Source organism: Chiloscyllium plagiosum, chromosome 39, assembly GCF_004010195.1.
Source record: "Chiloscyllium plagiosum isolate BGI_BamShark_2017 chromosome 39, ASM401019v2, whole genome shotgun sequence".
In the NCBI taxonomy this organism is placed as follows: Eukaryota; Metazoa; Chordata; class Chondrichthyes; order Orectolobiformes; family Hemiscylliidae; genus Chiloscyllium; species Chiloscyllium plagiosum.
The window spans coordinates 3922472-3940874 of NC_057748.1; the positions used below are offsets into that span (position 1 = coordinate 3922472).

The following is an 18403-nucleotide window of genomic DNA, read 5'->3' on the forward strand; positions in this document are numbered from 1 at the left end:
CTCCCTATTCGCCCCCCTCTGTCTCTCTCCACGTCTTGCCCGAAACTCAGTGTCACTCTGGATTTAAAAACATTGCTTTGAAGGCACAGCATTGTGTTGTCGACAGTGACTGGGAGTGTGGGAAATGGGGCAGGATGTATGCGATAACCACGGTTTCTTTCATTTTGTATAAATAACTTGGATGTTTAATCAGTAAAATTCCGCCATGTACCAATGACGCAAAAATCTGAGTAATTGCAAACTGCAAGGATGTAACGAGTTCATTGCAACAGAAACTGGAGAGCAGGCAGCAAAGCAGGGGCTGGAACTTAATGCAGAGAATTCTTCTCTTTGGGGACATGGACATCCCTGGCTGGGTCCAGCATTTATTGCCCTATCCCTAGTTGCCCCTTGAGGAGGTGGGGGTGAGCTGCCTTCTTGAACCACTGCAGTCCATGTGCCGTAGGTAAACCCACAATGCCCTTAGGGAGGGAATTCCAGCATTTTGACCCAGTGACACTAAAGGAACGGTGATATATTTCCCAGTCAGGATGGTGAGGGGCTTGGAGGGGAACTTGCAGGGGGGTGGTGTTCCCATGCGTTTGCTGCCCTTGTCCTTCTAGATGAAAGTGGTCCTGGGTTTGGAAAGTGTTCTTCAAGGATCTTTGAATTTCTGCAGTGCATCTTGTAGATGGTACACGTTGCTGCTACTGAGCGTTGGTGGTGGAGGGAGTGGATGTTTCTGGATGTGGTGCCAATCAAGTGTCCTGGATGGTGACCTTCCTGAGTTTTGTTGGAGCTGCCCCCATCCAGGCAAGTGGGGAGTATTCCATCACACTCCTGACTTGTGCCATGTAGATTGTGGACAGGCTTTGGGAGTCAGGAGGTGAGGATTCCTAACCTCTGAGCTGCTTTTGTTGTCACAGTCTGTAAATGGCAGGTCCCATTCAGTTTCTGGTCAGTGGTAACCGCGGAGATGTGGATTGCATTTCAACAGGAGGAATAGAGCGAGGTAATAGAGTCTTAAAGTATGCGAGGGATAAATCTTTTTGAAGGTGACAGGACATACTGAAACAATGTTTAGGAATGCTTCAGGGATCTTAGTCTTCACAGTTGGATTAGTCAGAGAGGTTATACTGAACCTTTATAAAGCTCTGGTTAGGCCACAGCTACAGTATTGTGTTCTGCTCCAGTGACCACACACTGAGAGAGTGCAGCTGAGATTAACCAAAATGATCGCAGAGCTAAGGGTGTGACGTTTTCCTTGGAGTACACGAGATTGAGAGGATTGGGTCCAATGGACAGAGACGCTGCTCTCATAAGCTGACCTTTACAAAAAACTCTTACACAGCTTTAAGAGTTTGGGCAAGAGGAGGCCAGTGGTGGAACGTGAAGAGAAACATTTTTGTACTCCGTGAGCGTTAATGACGTTGAACCCTCTGCCTGAGGGTAGTGGAAATGGAAACCATTCAAGATTTCAAAAGGAGCCTGAAGAGCAGCATTAAGCACTGACTTGATTTCTCTGCAGTGTGGGGGCTTGGATGTGATGGGCTGAATGGCCTCCAACGTTGCAATGAGTTTATTCCAGTGACAAACCCCTTCCCCAATTCTCTCTCTTTTTCTCTCTCTCTTGTCTTTTTTTTTTCTCTCTGTCTCTCTGTCTCTCTGTCTCTCTGTCTCTCTGTCTCTCTGTGTGTGTCTCTCTCTCTCTCTGTCTCTCTCTCTCTGTCAAGTTTTGGCAGCTGTGGTTATTGTGGCCTCTGAGGAGAGATTGAGTAGCCCGGGACTATATTCATTGGAATTTAGAAGAACGAGGAGGGGGATCTTATAGAACCATATAAAAATATCAGGGGATTAGATTAGATAGAAGCAGGAAGATTGTTTCGACTGGTGGGTGAAACTAGAACTGGGGGCGTGGCCTCAAAATGAGGGGGAGCAGGTTCAGGACTGAGTTAAGGAGAAAATTCTTCACCCAAAGGGTTGTGAATCTGTGGAATTCATTGCCCAGTGAAGCAGTTGAGGCTGGCTCGTTGAATGTTGTTAAGGCAAAGATGGTTTTTTGAACAGTAAAGGAATTGAGGGTTATGGTGAGTGGAGCTGAAAAGACCAGCTATGATCTTATTGAAAGGCAGAGCAGGCTTGATGGGCCAAATGGCCTACTCCTGCTCCCAGTTCTGATGTTACAACACTAGCCTGTTTCCCTTTTTGTTGCAGCATTGAAACCGTGCAGTGAGTAAAGCGCTGCAAATGCTCCGTTATTTCTGGCGTGTCTGGTGTTTTTTATTTATTCTTTCCTGGGATGTGGGTATGACTGACAGAGCCAGCAATAGTTGTCTGTCCTGGATTGTTCTTGAACTGAGTGGCTCACTAGGGCTGTTCCAAGGGCTAGTTGAGAATCAATCACGTTGCTGTGGGTCTGGAGTCACAGGTAGGCCAGAATGGGTAAGGAAGGCAGATTTCTGCTTGGTATTAGTGATAGTTACCATGAGCAAAAAGAGAAATTGCTGGAAAAGCACAGCAGGTCTGGCAGCACCTGGGGAGAGAAATCAAGAGTTAACCTTTCTGGACCCACAACGTTAACTCTTGATTTCTCTCCACAGATGCTGCCAGACCAGCTGAGCTCTTCCAGCAATTTCCGATTTTGTTTTCGATTTCCAACATCCACAGTTCTTTCAATTTTCATAATTATCATGGATCCCATTACTGAGATTAACTTCATATTCTAGATTTGTTCTGGAGTCACAGAGTCATACAGCACAGAAACAGACCCTTTTGTCCAACCGGTCCACACCAACTATAATCCTGAACTAAACTAGGCTCACCTGCATGCGCTGGGCCCATATCCCTCCAAATATTTCTTATTCCTGTACTTATCAAAATGTCTTAAATATTGTAACTATAGCCACATCCACCACTCCCTCTGGAAGTTCATTGCACATATGAACTACTCTGTTTAAAAAGAAAAATTGCCCCTCGTTTTTTTAAAATCTTTCTCCTCTCATTTTAAAAAATGCCCCCTAGATTTGAAATCGCACACCCTTGGGAGAAGACACCTGTAGCTATCCTTATGTATGCCCCTCATTATTTTATAAACCTCTATAAGGTCACCCCTCAACCTCCTACGCTCTGGTGAAAAAACATCCCAGTCTATCCTTATAACGCAAGTCCTCCATACCCAGCAACATCCTGGTAAATCTCTTCTAAACCCTGTCCAGCTTAATAATATCCTTCCTATAACAGGGTGACCAGAACTGGACACAATACTCTAGAAGTGACCTGGAGTCACCAGTGTCCTGTACAACCTCAACATGTTAAATATAAAATTTCACCAAAAGTCGAGGTAGCATTTGAACCCACAGAAAATTAACCTGGGAATTTGAATTATTAATTCAATGGGATTATTGCAAACCCATCATTATTAATTCAATGGGATTATTGCAAACCCATCATTTCCCCACTAAACAGTGAATTCAGTTTGCTTCCACATAGCATACTGCTACCTGCCAGTGATCACGAGGCCACACGTATGACTGAAACACGATACAGAAAGATTTATCAATATTCTCTTTAAAATGACGTATCCTCACATGCAATATCAGCACAGCTAAGGATTTAATTGCCTAGACCTGTTGGGTTGGATGTCATTTATCAGATGAATTGCGCAAATGCCCCTCATTTAGATAAGCAAATCATTTTTGGATGAACCCAATTGCTCAATTGGCAACTTTTTAAAGCAGGAAATTAGAAAATACTGGAAATCTGTAAATCAAAGGTGGGGCGGGGGGAGATGGATTTTCAGGTTTGCTTCCTGGCTGAAACTCCAAAATGTTGAACCTTATGTTTCTCTTGTTTCTTAAACTGCTCCATTTGTCCCTGCACTGTCATCCCTTTAGTTATTTAACCAATCCTGTCCTCCATCTTATCACAGTTGTACCCCTCCCTTCATTACTGGCCTGAACCTGTTGTCTCACTGTTACAACATCTGTTGATAGGTCATCAACCTGAGAGTCTCTCCCTCTTTCTCTCTATTTTGCTTGTGCACGCTCTCTCTCACACACTCATGCTGCTTCACCTGCTGGGTCCAAGGCATTTGCTTTATTTTTATTACCTGGAATATCCTGGGTCAGTGGTTAGCACTGCTAATTGACCTGGGTTCAATTCCATTCAAGTGACTGTGTGGAGTTTGCACGTTCTTCCCGTGTCTGCGTGGGTTTCCTCCGGGTGCTCCGGTTCCCTCCCACAGTCCAAAGATGTGCAGGTCAGGTGAATTGACCATGCTAAATTGCCCATAGTGTTCAGGAATGTGCAGGCTAGGTGAGTCTGTCATGGGAAATGCAGGGATAGAGTGGGGCAGGGTTGGATGCTGTTCAGAGGGTCAGTGTGGACTCAATGGGTTGAGTGGCCTCCTTCCACGCTCTAAGGATATTAAGATTAAGCCTCACTTTTTGTACGCAGTTATAAGCACCTTTAAGACCGCAGCAGCTTCTTGTGTACTGGAGCAGACCTGACCCCTTCTAAGACAACCACCAGAATAAGTGCTGTGACAATCATGTTCATGTTCCTGATTGCTGGTCCAAGTGACATTACCACATCTCCTGAAAACGTGGATGGTGTCTTTAAACATCCACTATCTCTGAAGGAAGACGTTCCTCCTTATCTCAGTCCAAATTGACCTGCCCTGATTCTGAGACTGTGTCACCCCCTCCTTGTTCTGGACCTTACTTCCAAACCCAGGATGGGGTGTAGAAACCTCTCCCATGTCTATCCTGTTGTGCCCTGTCAGAATTTTGTAATTTTGAATGAAATCACCTCAATCTCCTTCATTCCTTATTGATCAGTGCATATCTCTAAACCCTTTGTTTCCATGTGTTTTGTTTGCTCTTGCTGATGGGACATTCCTCAATCACCAGGAAAGATGACAGTTCTAGCTGTTCCATGGGAGTCTAGGGGTCTGGCACCATTTTGAATCCAGTCTGATGTGGAATTGGTTTGATTTGATTTATGATTGTCACATGTGCTGAGATACAGTGAAAAGTATTGTTTTGCATTCTAACTGGACAAACCTAAGGACATCAGAGTAATACAAAAGAATGCAGATTATAGTGTTGCAGCTACAGAGAGGGTGCAGAGAGAGATCAGCTCGAATATACGTGAGGTCTATTCATACGTCTGTTAACAGCGGGGAGGAAGCAGTTCTTAAATCTGTTGCTTTCAAATTTCTGTATCTCCTGCCTGTTGGAAGAAAGTATATCCGGGGTGGAAGGGGTCTTTGTTGGCTTTTTTCCCTGAGGCTGTGGGAGGTATAGACTGAGTCAATGGATGGAAGATTGGTTTATGTGATGGACTGGGCTGTGTTCACAACTCTCTGTAATTTCTCACGGTCTTGGGCAGAGCAGTTGCTGTCCCAAAGCTGTGATAGGCTGCTTTCTATTGTGCACCTATAAAAATCGGTAAGAGTCATTGTGGACATCCCGAATTTCACTAGCCTCCTGAGGAAGTGGAGGGATTTGTAGCAGAATACCTTTTAAAGAGAGTTCAGTAGAGTAATTCTCCACAGCCCTGCTCAGATGTGAATTCTAGAGAGAGAAAGAGAGAGAGATTCTCCCTATTATAACGCCCTTGCAGGCTATGGTTTTGTTTTTTCCAGCTTGTTTATTTTTGGTTTGGACAAAAATATAATGCAGCTGTTCCTGTGCAGACCTGTCAGTGTGGTTTTGCGTTCCCCTCTCCTGGGCTGTTCTGCTGCCTCATTCCTTTCCATTCCCACGTGCTCCCTGACATTTCTCTCCCCGCCTGCCAAATTCCAGCCTCCCTTGCAGACACTCGCTCTTCATGTTGCAGCCGCCCATATTCTCTGGCTTCCTGTCTGTGGTTCTGGTCTGCTCCTTCCCGGCAAACCTACAGCGAGGCCACATCTGCACTGGACAAGTCACGGGGATTAACTCTTCACACACTGCGCTGTTTTACCCGAGGCCAGCTGTTAGTTAACATTGTAACTGTCCTTGTCTTTAAGTTTGTGTCACTGCCAATCAAGAGCTAGGGATTGAACATTACACTCTCAGGTTTTGTAACACATACAGAGACCGTTCAGCCCTTTAATACTGTCACGGCTGATCGATTTCAGTTAAGGGACAGGAGGTTTAGAGGAAATATTTTCTCACCCAGAGGGTGATGGGCATCTGGAACTCACTGCCTCCGGGGTGGTAGAGACATAAACTCTCATGACATTGAAGAAGTGTTGAGATATACTGAGGCACACAAGGCTAGCTGGCCAAAGACTGCAAAATGGGATAGGAATTAGTTGTAATGGTCCTTGGATCCAAAGGCATTAAAGGATAAAGGACGAAATTCAGAACCGGGGACTGAGTTGGATGATCAGCCATGAATGGTGGAGCAGACTCTCAGGGCCGAATGGCCTATTCCAGTTCCTTTTTGCGTTGTATAGTTGGGTTCTTGTTTTTGACTGGTGCAGGCCCAAGGGCCTTTTTCAGTGCTGTAGACCTCTATGACTCTGACTCCAACCTACCCTCAACACTTTCCTTATCCAGAATCTCCCAACCCCTCACACGAAAACATTCAGGGATTCTGCTTCCACTGCCTTCGGATCAAACAAGTTGTAAAGATTCCTGGCCCTCTCTGAGGGCGAACAGAATTCTCCTTCCCTCGGGCTCTGAAATGGTGACCTACCTGAAAAAGACCCAGAACCACTGTGTGGCTCATCCTGTTGCTCCGAGATACAAGGTTGTGTATTCAAACCCTACTGCACAACGAGGGTTGCTCACTTTGGCTGGCTGAGGGAGTGCTGCATGGTCATTGAGCGGTCACCCTGTCTATCTGATCCAGTAGCACCTTCTCCTCCTCCTTTGAAACTCCTCTTGTAACCAAGTGCTAGAGTTCATGGGGATCCATTCAAATCCAGTGCATTTCTGAAGCACCTATTATCAATGTTGATTTAGTGTTGCAAGAATGCAGATAATTGAATGATGTTATTTGAAGAATAGCAAGATCCCAGCCAAAATTCCTCCTTGAATCAACACTGGGAATGCATCATCTGGAATTCCATGGAACTTACAACAGAGGTTCAGGCCATTTGGCTCAGTTTCTGCTGTTTGTGCTTCATGTGACCTTTGCCCCACCTCCAACTTTATCTCATTGTATTCCTCTATTGCTTTCTGCTTCCTGTTTCCTCTCCTCAACACATCACTGCTATACATCCCCATGGTTGGATTTGAAGTTGTCGATGATGACCATGTAACCATTCACAATTGTGAAAACCAATGCCAGTTGGAGGGGGGAGATCTGCTGTCCTTCCCCCATCTGGCCTACACGTGACTCCACCCCACACGGCGATGTGGTTGATTCTTAAATGCCCTCTGAAATCACCAAGCATTCCACTCAGTTTGAAGGCAATTAGTGCTGGATGATAAATGTCGGCCTAGTCGTGTACTATTACATCCCATGAATAAGTAAACAAAAGAAAAACCTCATGACTCCAGAGTCGGAGCCTGAGGTTCTAGATTACTAGTCCAGTAGAGACCAGTTGCTCAGTTGGCTGGGCAGCTGGTTTGCAATGCAGTGTGACACCACCAGCATGGGCTCAAGTTCCACTCAACTGTGGGGCATGCATTTAAGGTGAGAGGGGGGTAGTGTGGTTGCAGTTTGAAACACCCTGCCAGGATGGTGGTGGAGGCAGATACAATAGGGGCATTAAAGTACCTTTCGGATAAGCACATGAATATGCAAGGAATGGAGGGATATGGATCAAGGACAGGCAGAAGGGATTAGTTTAATTTGACATCATGTTTGGCACAACATCCTGTGCTGTACTGTTCTATGACTGAGGTTACCATGAAGAGAGCTATTTTTCTCACAGTCTTTACATGCTGGTAGCTTGGCAGTTCTCCTCTCAACTGTTTAATTCTCCCTGATCTTATGCCTCCAAACATCAGACTGTGTCATTGGCTTTTAAGATTGTCAATATACTCAATTCAAATTTGATTGGAGGTGGGTATTTTGGGGTATAATTGAAACTGATTGGCCAAATTAAAATTTGTTTTTGTTTCCAGGCAACCAGCTAATCGAGTTGTTCAACCAAATGTTGTTTTTTTTTTCAGAGCACTTGGTGCTGTCAGGTTGTTTTTGCTAGCTTTCAACTCTCTTAAAAAGTACAATACATGCACATCTTCATAACACTAATGAAAGAGCAGCCCCTGTGGTCTGGTAAAACAGTGGTCACTTTATCTTGACCAATCCAATGACATTAGCACCACACCACCACCTCCCCTTTGCATTGAAAATCTCTGATCATCCCCCTTCATCTAAGACAATAAACTCCTCTCCCTATTCCTTTCTCCTTCACATGTTTATCTAGCTTTCCTTCAAGTATCTCTGCAATTTGAGAAGGAGTAGAATTCGAACCTGGTCCCCAGGAACTTAAAAAATCACCAGATTAATGGCTCAGCAGTAACACCACTAGGCCATTGCTTCTCAAGGACTCTCCTTCTCAATCTCTCTCCTCACCTGAGGGATGGTTAAACCACCACCAATTGTGTCTTTCTCTAATGTTATGAAAATGTGGAAGTACTGTACCTTTGAGAGTTAAAAGCTAGCAAAAACTACCTGTCAGCACCAAGTGTTCTGAAAAATAAAATGTAACATTTGATCGAACAACTCAATTAGCTGGTTGCCTGGGCACCAAAACAAATGAACTGTTATGATACAGGGTGAACCTCTCTGCTCATTTAAAACCAGCAACACAGAAAAGATTTATCCTGTGCAGTAATCTGTGAAAATTCGATAAGCCAAGAACTAGTTGAAGTAAAAAAATTAACAATTTTATTTCTTAAAGTATAACCGAGAATAATTAACTAACAACTATTTACAACTCCTTTCTCTACCCTATCTTTTACCTTCCCCTTCCACAATACTAGTCTGATTAAAACTCCCAGGTAAGATTTACAAAACAAAACATCTTATCTCAAAACCAGGCAGATTTCAGTTCCTCTCTGTATTCCTGTCTTCTTTTCTTCTTGGGGATTCTGCTTCACAGGTTACTGATCGATAAAGGTACTTTTTTTATGAGAGCTATTTTTCAGGCAGTCTTTGGCGGTTCTCCTCCCAACTGTTCAATTTCCCCTGGTCTTATACCCCCAGAGCATCAGATTGAATCTTAAAAACCAATGACACAGTATACTCAATTTAAACTTGATTGAAAATGGGTATTTTAGGGTATAATTTAAACTGATTGGCCAAGTTCAAATTTGTCTTTGTCTCCGGGCAACCAGCTAATCGAGTTGTTCAACCAAATGTTACATTATATATTTTTTTCAGAGTACTTGGTGCTATCAGGTGGTTTTGCTAGCTTTTAACTCTCTTAAAGGGGCAGTACATATACATCTTCATAACACTAATGAAAGAGCAGCCCCCATGGTCTGGTAAAACAGTGGTCATTTTATCTTGACCAATCTAATGACATTAGCACCACACCACCACCTCCCCTTTGCATTGCGAGTCTCTGCTCATCCCTCTTCATCTAAGACAATAAACTCATCTCCCTATTCCTTTCTCCTTCACATGTTTATCTAGCTTTTCCTTCAATGTATCGCTACTATTCATATCAGCCATTCCCTGTGATCGTCAGTTACACTATTTCACCAGTAAAGACACTTCTCCAAAATCTTCTATTTACATTTCTTCGCGACTGTCCTATTTTGACCCTAAGTTCTGGGCTATCTGTATCCTGCTCCAAGTTAAATCATTATGACATCGACCCTACCAAACCCTTTTTTGTTTTAAAGAACTCTACAAGGTCAACCACAAGCTGAATGTTTCCTCAAGAAAAGAACCAGTATTGACTACTCCATCTTCTTTGATATAACTTTTCAGTTCTGGTTTAGTTATTTATAAATCTTTTTTTCACGTGCTCCAGTGCCTCGAATCCTTTTTCTAACATACAGACCAGACCCATGAACCATGTTCCCAGTGTGGAACTATCTAAATTTAATACAACTTTGTCACTGTTTAACTTTTCACTAAACTTTTATAACTTAACTCAGTTCTACTGCTTGCTAAGTGAGGAATTTGTTGCGCTATTTGATCATTCCCTTCAATGGTATGTGCAAGAACAAGTATAACAGCATTCTGAAGTTTTATATTGTATTGGGGTTTTGAGCAGGAATGAGGAAATCTGATAACCTATCCTCCTTTGACATGTACCTGACAGACAATACAAGCCCTCGTTTAATGTCAAATTTGAAAGGACTCCCTCAATACTGCACTGGGAGCATGGGTCCAGATTGTCCAGTTATAGAGTCGTAGAGCTGTACAGCACAGAAACAGATCTTCAGTCCAATCCCTCCATGCCAGCCAGATATCCTAAATTAATCAAATCCCATTTGCCAGCACTTGATCCATATCCCTCAAAACCCTTCCTATTCATATCCCCATCCAGATGCCTTTTAAATGTTGTAATTGTACCAGCCTCCACCACTTCGTCTGGCAGCTCGTTCCATACACACATACCTGTACCACTCACCCTCTGCATGAAAAGGATGCCCCCTTGCATCCATTTTAAATCTTTCCCATCTCATTTTAAGCCCTGTAGCTTTGGATTCCTCTACCCTGGGGAAATTCAACCTGTTAAAGCTCTTGGCTTGGTTAATAGGGGCACGGAATACATGCTTTGTTAGCCAGATCTGACTTCTCTACGCCCCAGCGGAGTGCTTAGTGAAGGTTAATGTGTACCTGACAGTGCACCCACGCTTTGGGAGAGGAGTCTGGCTATTCCCTCCGCAAGGAGTAATCCCTGTGCCTCTTGCATGAGGGGCTGTCGGGTCTGGGTCTGCTTGGGCTGTGGTTGGAGGTGATCAGTTCGGTGTACACCGACGCTGTGCTCCTAGTGTTCACAGACCCAGCTGTCTTGCGGAGGATGCCTGAGCACTAGGACGTCTACTCCACGGTGTCCACTGCAATGACTAACCGCAGCATGTATCCAGAGTGTCCATAGCTGATAGACCACCCCTCCCGGAGGAGCCCCGGTGCTCCATGTGGAGTACAAGTGTCCCCCAGTTTTCAAAAGTTCGCTTTACACTATTTTGCTTTCATGAAAGACCTACATTAGCACCTGTTTTTGCTAACTGAAAGAAATCCCAAGAGGATCTTCACTTTTGCAAGAAAAGGTGAAATTTTTCCCACGTAAATTAATGCTTCACTTTATGCCATTTTGGCTTACAAAAGATTTCATACGAACGCTCTTCTTTCTGGATAGCGGGGAATACCTGTACCACTCACCCCCTCTACCTGGGAGTCCATCTTTCCCATGCCAAGGAATCCTGGCCGGCGAATTGGCACAAGTTGGAAACCAAGAGGACTGCTCCCTCAAATTGCAATGAGCAGGATTTGAACCCTGGTCCCCAGGAATTTAAATGAATCACTAGATTAATGGCCCAGCGATAACACCACTAGGCAATTGCTTCCTAAGGCGCCTCCTTCTCAATCTCTCTCCTCATAAAGCAGCTGGTGGCCGCCATGTTGTGGTACCAGCCGGTCACTTTGGTTCCTATCTCTCCCCACCACCACCCCAGCTTTGTCACCGACTGAGCTCGTCGGATGTTTCTGGGGCAAGAGGCGATCCTGGGTGGCTGCTGGGATTCGGAGTCTCCAGCTGGAGGTGGGCAGTTAGGTGTTGGCATCCCTTCACACCCAGGTAGCAGCTTTCCGCCTTCAAACCCCGCAGAGATACCTTTACATTGAACCTCCTCCAAGGTGGTGCGCCCTGGAGACGTGTCTCTCCCATCAGGTGCGTCATGACACGTGGCTCCCGTTCATGGAGTTGCCCAATCCTTGGGCCTTGCCTTTTTTACTTGGGCCTGGTCACATCTGGGACACAATTGGTTCACGCCAGAGCTCCCTGCCCCACCCCTGCAGGAACGATGGCTGTCATCAGGTAGCCACTGCTCAGGAGCAAAGGGTCCTTCATCAGCACGGTCTCTGCTGGCTGAAGGAAGGGAACAGCCCAGGGACGCTGGGCTGACCAGAGTCGGGCACACGCTGGTTGGCGGAGGAGCGGGCTGGATGACGCTGGCCAAGAGGGCGTCGGCCAACATCCAGTTCGTGACCCAAGCCATCCACAGCCTGAGCTGCTTGGCCCCGACACATCCCACAGGATTGAGACTGTTTAGGTGCATGGCAAGCTTCCAAACAAACCGAAACCCTGCCCGTCCGGAACTCTGCACCAGCCCCGCACCGTGGATCCAACCCACTCTCCAAATCTCCACCGTCACTGGGGAAATCCTCCCGGTGTGTGCCCTGTATGGGCCAATGCTGCACACTGTCCACATCCCCACCTTCAGCCACCACGCAGACATACCCTGGCTAGATGGTTTGGCCTCTGGCAATGGAGGTCCCCAGTGGAGAACTGAAAAATAAATCAGTGGTTTTTATATAGTTTTTATGAATTATTTTTAAGGTCAGAAGTGAGACTAGAAACACATCTATTGTGGATGTAGGTTTGCTCGCTGAGCTGGAAGGTTCATTTCCAGATGTTTCGTCACCCTACTTGGTAGCATCTTCAGTGGGCCTCCAGGCGCAACACATCTATTTTAAATATGCATCCCATAAATCATTTGTACATCCTCTTTGTTTAGTTTATTTGCAGATGACGATTAAATTATAACTGTATTAGAAAAACAGTTTTTGGCAGTTAATCAAGATGTACATTTCACAAGACGCTGCTCACAGTTTTAATTTGTTCAAAACCTGCTGTCACCTAAAACACTTCTGGCAAATTATTTTTTCTTTCACACTTCTGTATTCACTGACCCAGATTGGCTCTTGGTCAAGTTGAATCATAGAATCCCTACAGTGTGGAAGCAAGCCATTCGACCCATCAAGTCCACACCGACGCTCCAAAGAGCATCCCACCCAGACCCACCCCAGTGCCCTAACCCTGTAACGCTACATTTCCCATGGCTAATCCACCTAGTCTACACATCCCTGGATACTACATTGACAAATTAGGATGGTCAATCAGCCTAACCTGCGCAGTTTTGAACTGTGCAAGGAAACTGGAATATCCACAGAGACACAGGGAGAATGTGCAAACTCCACACAGACTGTCACCCGAGGTTGGAATTGAACCCAGGACCCTGGTGATGTGAGGCAGCAGTGCTGACCACTTGTCCCGTTTTTCCCCACCCCCCTCAGTTGGGGAAAATTGCTCAGAGACACAGTAGAGTTTTATTTCCTCCATCTTTATTCCGGGCCCTGGAGGGAGAGAGAACGATCGCCCATGTGCACAGAGACATGAGTTCACTGTCTTCTCTCGAACAGCAGTTTCTCAATGAACTATATAGTCATTTTACAGGGAGGAGCATCCAGATAAAGCAACATACATATTGACTGGGTGACCATTATAATCAACAATTGTCAATAGTAAAAATTAAGCCATCTGCTATTACACAATGAATAATTGGCTACACATAATGAATCATTTTCACCTTGTTAAACTGACCTCGGTGAATGCTGCCTCATATTGTTAAATGGCTCTACATAATGACTGCTTTTCCACCTTGTTAAATCATTACCCTTGCCTCCATCACCCAATTGTTAACTGATCTGAGTCATGCTCAGCTGAACCTCTTGTTTTACAATACTCAGAACTTAACTTTTTCCCTACCTGTTTATACCCTATACACATCCTCACACTGAGCCACTGTGCTGTAGCAAGTAACATCTTGACTTTAAAGTCTCACTCTTGTTTTCAAATCTCTTTGTGTCCACTGCCTAAACCTTGAAATCTCCTCCAACCCTGTGACTCCTTGAAATATTCTTCTCTGTGGGGCCCTGATTATATTACTCCACCATTGGTGGATGGGCCTCCAGTCTCTGGAACTTTCTCCCTGACCCTTGACCTCACATTTCTCCTTTTCAAGACACTGCTTGACACCAACCTCTGACCAAACCTGCAGTCTGCCCACCTGACATCCCCCGGCGTGACTCCATATCGATGTATTTTGTTTCTAGGTAATTTTGTGAAGCACTGTGGGATGATCATGCCAAATTGTAATAATTACAGTCTGTTCTTCTATAATGTGATGGTTGTGTTCTTGTGAAACCCTTCGTTATAGAAAAATCACACTTTAGAAACAGCACATAGTGTTGGTGATGTAATCGCGTTACAGCCAACACACATTTTAAAAGTTTGCGCTTTAGAAACAGTGTCCCCAATTTGTAAAATCGCGTTACAGTGAATTCTCAATGATGAAACCTGCATTATTACAGAACGACCTGTATATCGAGTCATACAGCACAGAAACAGACCCTTCGGTCCAACCAGCCCATGCCAACCATAATTCCAAACTAAACTAGTCCCACCTGCCTGCTCCTGGTCTATATCCCTCTAAACCTTTCCTATTAATGTAATTATCCAAATGTCTTTTAAATGTTGTAACTTGTGCCTGCATCCTCCACTTCCTCAGAAAATTCATTCCACACGTGAACCACTGTGTAAAAAAATTTGCCCCTCTTGTCTTTTATGAATCTCTCTCCTCTCACCTTAAAAATATGCCCTCTACTCTTGAAATCCCCTATCCTAGGGAAAGGACACCCACCATTAACCTTATCTATACCCCTCATGATTTCATAAACCTTTATAAGGTCAACCCTATGCTCCAGTGAAAACGTCCCAGCCTATCCAACCTTTCTTTAAAGCTCAAACTTTCCATACCCTACCACATCCCGGTAAATACTTTCTGAACCCCCTCTGGCTTACTAATATCCTTCCTATATCAGAGCAACCAAAACTGGACACAGTTCTCCAGAAGAGGCCTCCCCCATGTCCTGTATAACCTCAATGTAAAGTCCCAACTCCTATACTCAAAGGGTCTGAGCAATGACAGCAAGCGAGATGGAGACAGCTCAGGTGTGCAGTCAATGAAGTTGTTGTGATTGTGCCCAATTCTTTGACAATCAACAGGCTGTTCCTTCCCGTCGCAAAATACTTCATTGGGTCTTTTCCGAATTGTGATTCCTTGCTGTTGCACTTGGAACTTTGATCTCGAAAGGTGGCTCGGTGGTTAGTACTGCTGCCTCACAGCACCAGGGACCCCGGTTCAATTCCAGCCTCGGGTGACTGCCTGTGTGGAGTTTGTACGTTCTCCCTGTGTCTGCATGAATTTCCTCCCACAGTCCAAAGATGCGCTGGTTCGATAAAGTGGCCGTGATAAATTGCCCATGGTGTCCAGGGATGTATAGGTTAGGTGCATTAGTAAGGGGTAAATATGGGATAATACTGGAGGGGAATGGGTCTGGGTGGGCTCCTCTTTGGAGGGTCGGTGTGGCTTTGTTGGGCCAAAGGGCCTGTTTCCACACTGTCAGGATTCTATGAACAGTACATGATGGTTTCTGTTTCTGTTGTCTCCTTTAGCTCCGTGATGGGAACAGACTCTCAGGATCGCGGGATGGTGGTGAATAAGCAGTACAGCGAGGAGAGGCACAGCCTCATCGTCCTAAAGAATGAAACCAAACTGGTGATGGACGCCTTCCTCCAGAGAACGGTGATGTTAGAGGAGGGCGCGAATATAGGCCATGTCGGTCGATATTACCATGACAGCAGGAAGTTCATTTCAACGTAAGTCTCGTGATCTCTTGTCAGAGATTATTGTCCTTTTCGAGGTCGCTGAGGGGACAACATTTCTTGGTCTACAGGGAATGGGGGGGGGGGGTGTGTAATATTCAGATTGTACAATATTAGGGGAAGTGATAGCCTACCACTGGACTCTTAAGCCACAGTCCCAGTGATGTTCTGGGGACCCAGATTCAAATCCCACCACGACAGATGGTGGAAGTTAAATTCAAGAAAAATCTGGAATTAAGAGTCTAATGATGAATCCATTGTTGATTGTCGGGAAAACCCACCTGGTTCACTGAAGACCTTTAGGGAAGGAAACTGCCATCTGGACTACATGTGACTTCTGACCTAAAATGTCAGAATGTGGTTGACTCTTAACTGTCCTGTGGGCAATTAGGGATGGGCAACAAATGCTGACCTCAGCAGCAATGCCCTCATCCTCTCCATGATTGGAAAAAAAACAACTCCAGCTTGGAAATTCCATACAAGTCTCTGAAGGTTTTCCCACAAGAGCAGCGAGGGGGTTGAGGGATGGGGTAAAGATTGTTTGGATTGAGGCCTTTTGGGTGTGGGTCAATTACGTTACTAATGCATCAACTGCCAAACACAAGCATAACAGATCTCCGAGCTTGGGATGAAAGAAGGCAGGAGTCTTGGCATTTCTTCAATCCCTCCTTTCCTGACCACTTCCCATAAATTTCCTCCAAAGCTTCCGCACCCTTCCACTCCACACTGATACTGCATTATGCCAACCTGCTACTGATGAGGTGATGATCTTGTGATATTATCAATGGACCATTCATCTATTGACCCGGGTAATGTTCTGGGATCCCAGGTTCGAATCCTGCTACATCAGAATTCAATAAAAATCTGGAATTAAGAGTCTAATGATGAATCCATTGTCGATTGTCAGGGAATAACCCCATCTGGTTCACCAATGTTCTTTAGAAAATGGAAACTGCTGTCCTTACCTGGTCTGGCCTACATGTGACTCCAGACCCACAGCTATCTGGGTGACTCTTAACTGCCCTCTGGGCAATTAGGGATGGCCAATCAATTCTGGCCTAGCCAGTGATGCATCCATCCTGTGAATGAATAAAAAATATCACCTGTTCCTACCCAGATCCACCAATGATCACAGTCTGTGACAGCCCCCTTTCTGGTAATGGGGAAGGCTATGACTTAGTGGTATTATCTCTAGACTAGTTCCCTAAGACCCTGGGGACTCCAGTTTGAATCCTGCCATGGAAGGTCTTGGAATTTGAATTCAATAAAATCTGGAGTTAAATGTTCAATGATGACCATCTGGTTCAGCTATAAATGTAAGAAAAATTAATTTTTGGCTGTTAACCAAGATGTTAAGTTTCACAAAACAGTGCACCTGATTTTAAACCAGTCAAAAAGGCATCTAGATGGGTATATGAATAGGAAGTGTTAAGAGGGATATGGATCAAATTCTGGCAAATGGGACTAGGTTAATTTTAGGTTATCAGGTCGGTGTGGATGAGTTGGACCAAAGGGTCTCTTTCTATGCTATATGCCTCTATGGCTCTAAAACCTGATATTGCCCAAAACTCAGCATGACCTGGCAGCAAATCCTGTTTTCCCCTGTAATTCCTGACCCTTATTGGCTCCTGCTCTGGTTCACTAACACCCTTCAGGGAAGGTCATCTCTGGCCTACATGTGACACCAGGCCCACAGCAATGTTGTTGACTCCTAACTGCCCTCTGGGCAATTAGGGATGAGCCACAAATGTCCACATCTCATAAATGAATCCTATATATATATATTTGTTAGTGTGCATATTTAAAATTTCCTTTTTTTTTAAAAGGAGTCCAAAGAGTTCAGATTCTAACTCGGCTGTGAAATCTCACATCCGGCGAAAGTCGAATCGTAAAGGGAGTTTGGAGCAGGAAACGGAGGAGGAGAAGAAGAGGAGCCTGAAGCGAACGGAAGGAGCCGAGGACAATGTTGGTTGGGATACCGAGGATGAGGAAATCGCCAAGGCCGAAGAGAAAAAACACGGCTTCAGGACAACGATCAAGAAGCTGATCAGGCGGCAGAGGAAGAAAACCAGCAGTGATAAATCTGTCAAAAAGTCCAAGGATTCTTTGGATCTACTCGAAGATGATGGATCTGGGAAGCATGGCAGTAGAGGTGATTCAAAGAGTAATTCGATGAAAAGGCAAAAGAATGTGAACCATTTGATCTCTGGCACACACGGTCCAGTAGAGGTAGATACCTGCAATGTGAGGGAAGAGGCTGCAGAGGAGACCAGTAAACATAGCTCCAAGAAGAGTGGCACTAAGAAACGTTTCAATCTGTTTCGGAAATATTCGCAGGGGAAAGTTGGAGAAGCTCCCGTCGTGCTGGAGAACGATCAGGAGCCCAGGCCTTCCTCACCACGGCCCAATACACTGCACCTAATGACTGACCACGTGAACAGCATGGACAAAGGTAAGCATTTCCTCCCGCAATGTTTATTGGCTCCTTTTTTGAAGAGACTCCTTTTCAGGGGGATAGAATTGGAAGGCAGGGCAGCTCCATCAAGAAAGTCTAAGCTCTGAGATTTTTGAGTGTTCATATCTGATGACTTGGAAATCACAGGACAGAAATGAACAACACTGAATTTAAAGATTTGATGGAGAGTAAAGTGATGGTGTTGAGGAATAGATTAAACTTGATATTGCTGTGTGTTTTTAAAATCTCTTTTGAAACTGTGTTCCATATTGAGACTTCTGTTCTGTTGTTAAGGAAACTCTGTAGCCTCATGATAACGTTTAAGTAAATACTAT

The 18403-nt window shown here is 44.8% G+C and overlaps 1 protein-coding gene across 1 annotated transcript in view; it reads left to right on the forward strand.

The window, feature by feature from the left end:
- The window catches only part of bcl2l12 (BCL2 like 12), a 31057-nt gene that overhangs the window by 1336 nt on the left and 11318 nt on the right, over positions 1-18403 (forward strand). Inside the window, exons 2-3 of the mRNA XM_043679521.1 lie at positions 15404-15607; positions 17440-18065. Coding sequence (XP_043535456.1) covers positions 15411-15607; positions 17440-18065 — 823 coding nt within the window. The 5' untranslated portion in view covers positions 15404-15410. The remainder of the gene's footprint in view (positions 1-15403; positions 15608-17439; positions 18066-18403) is intronic.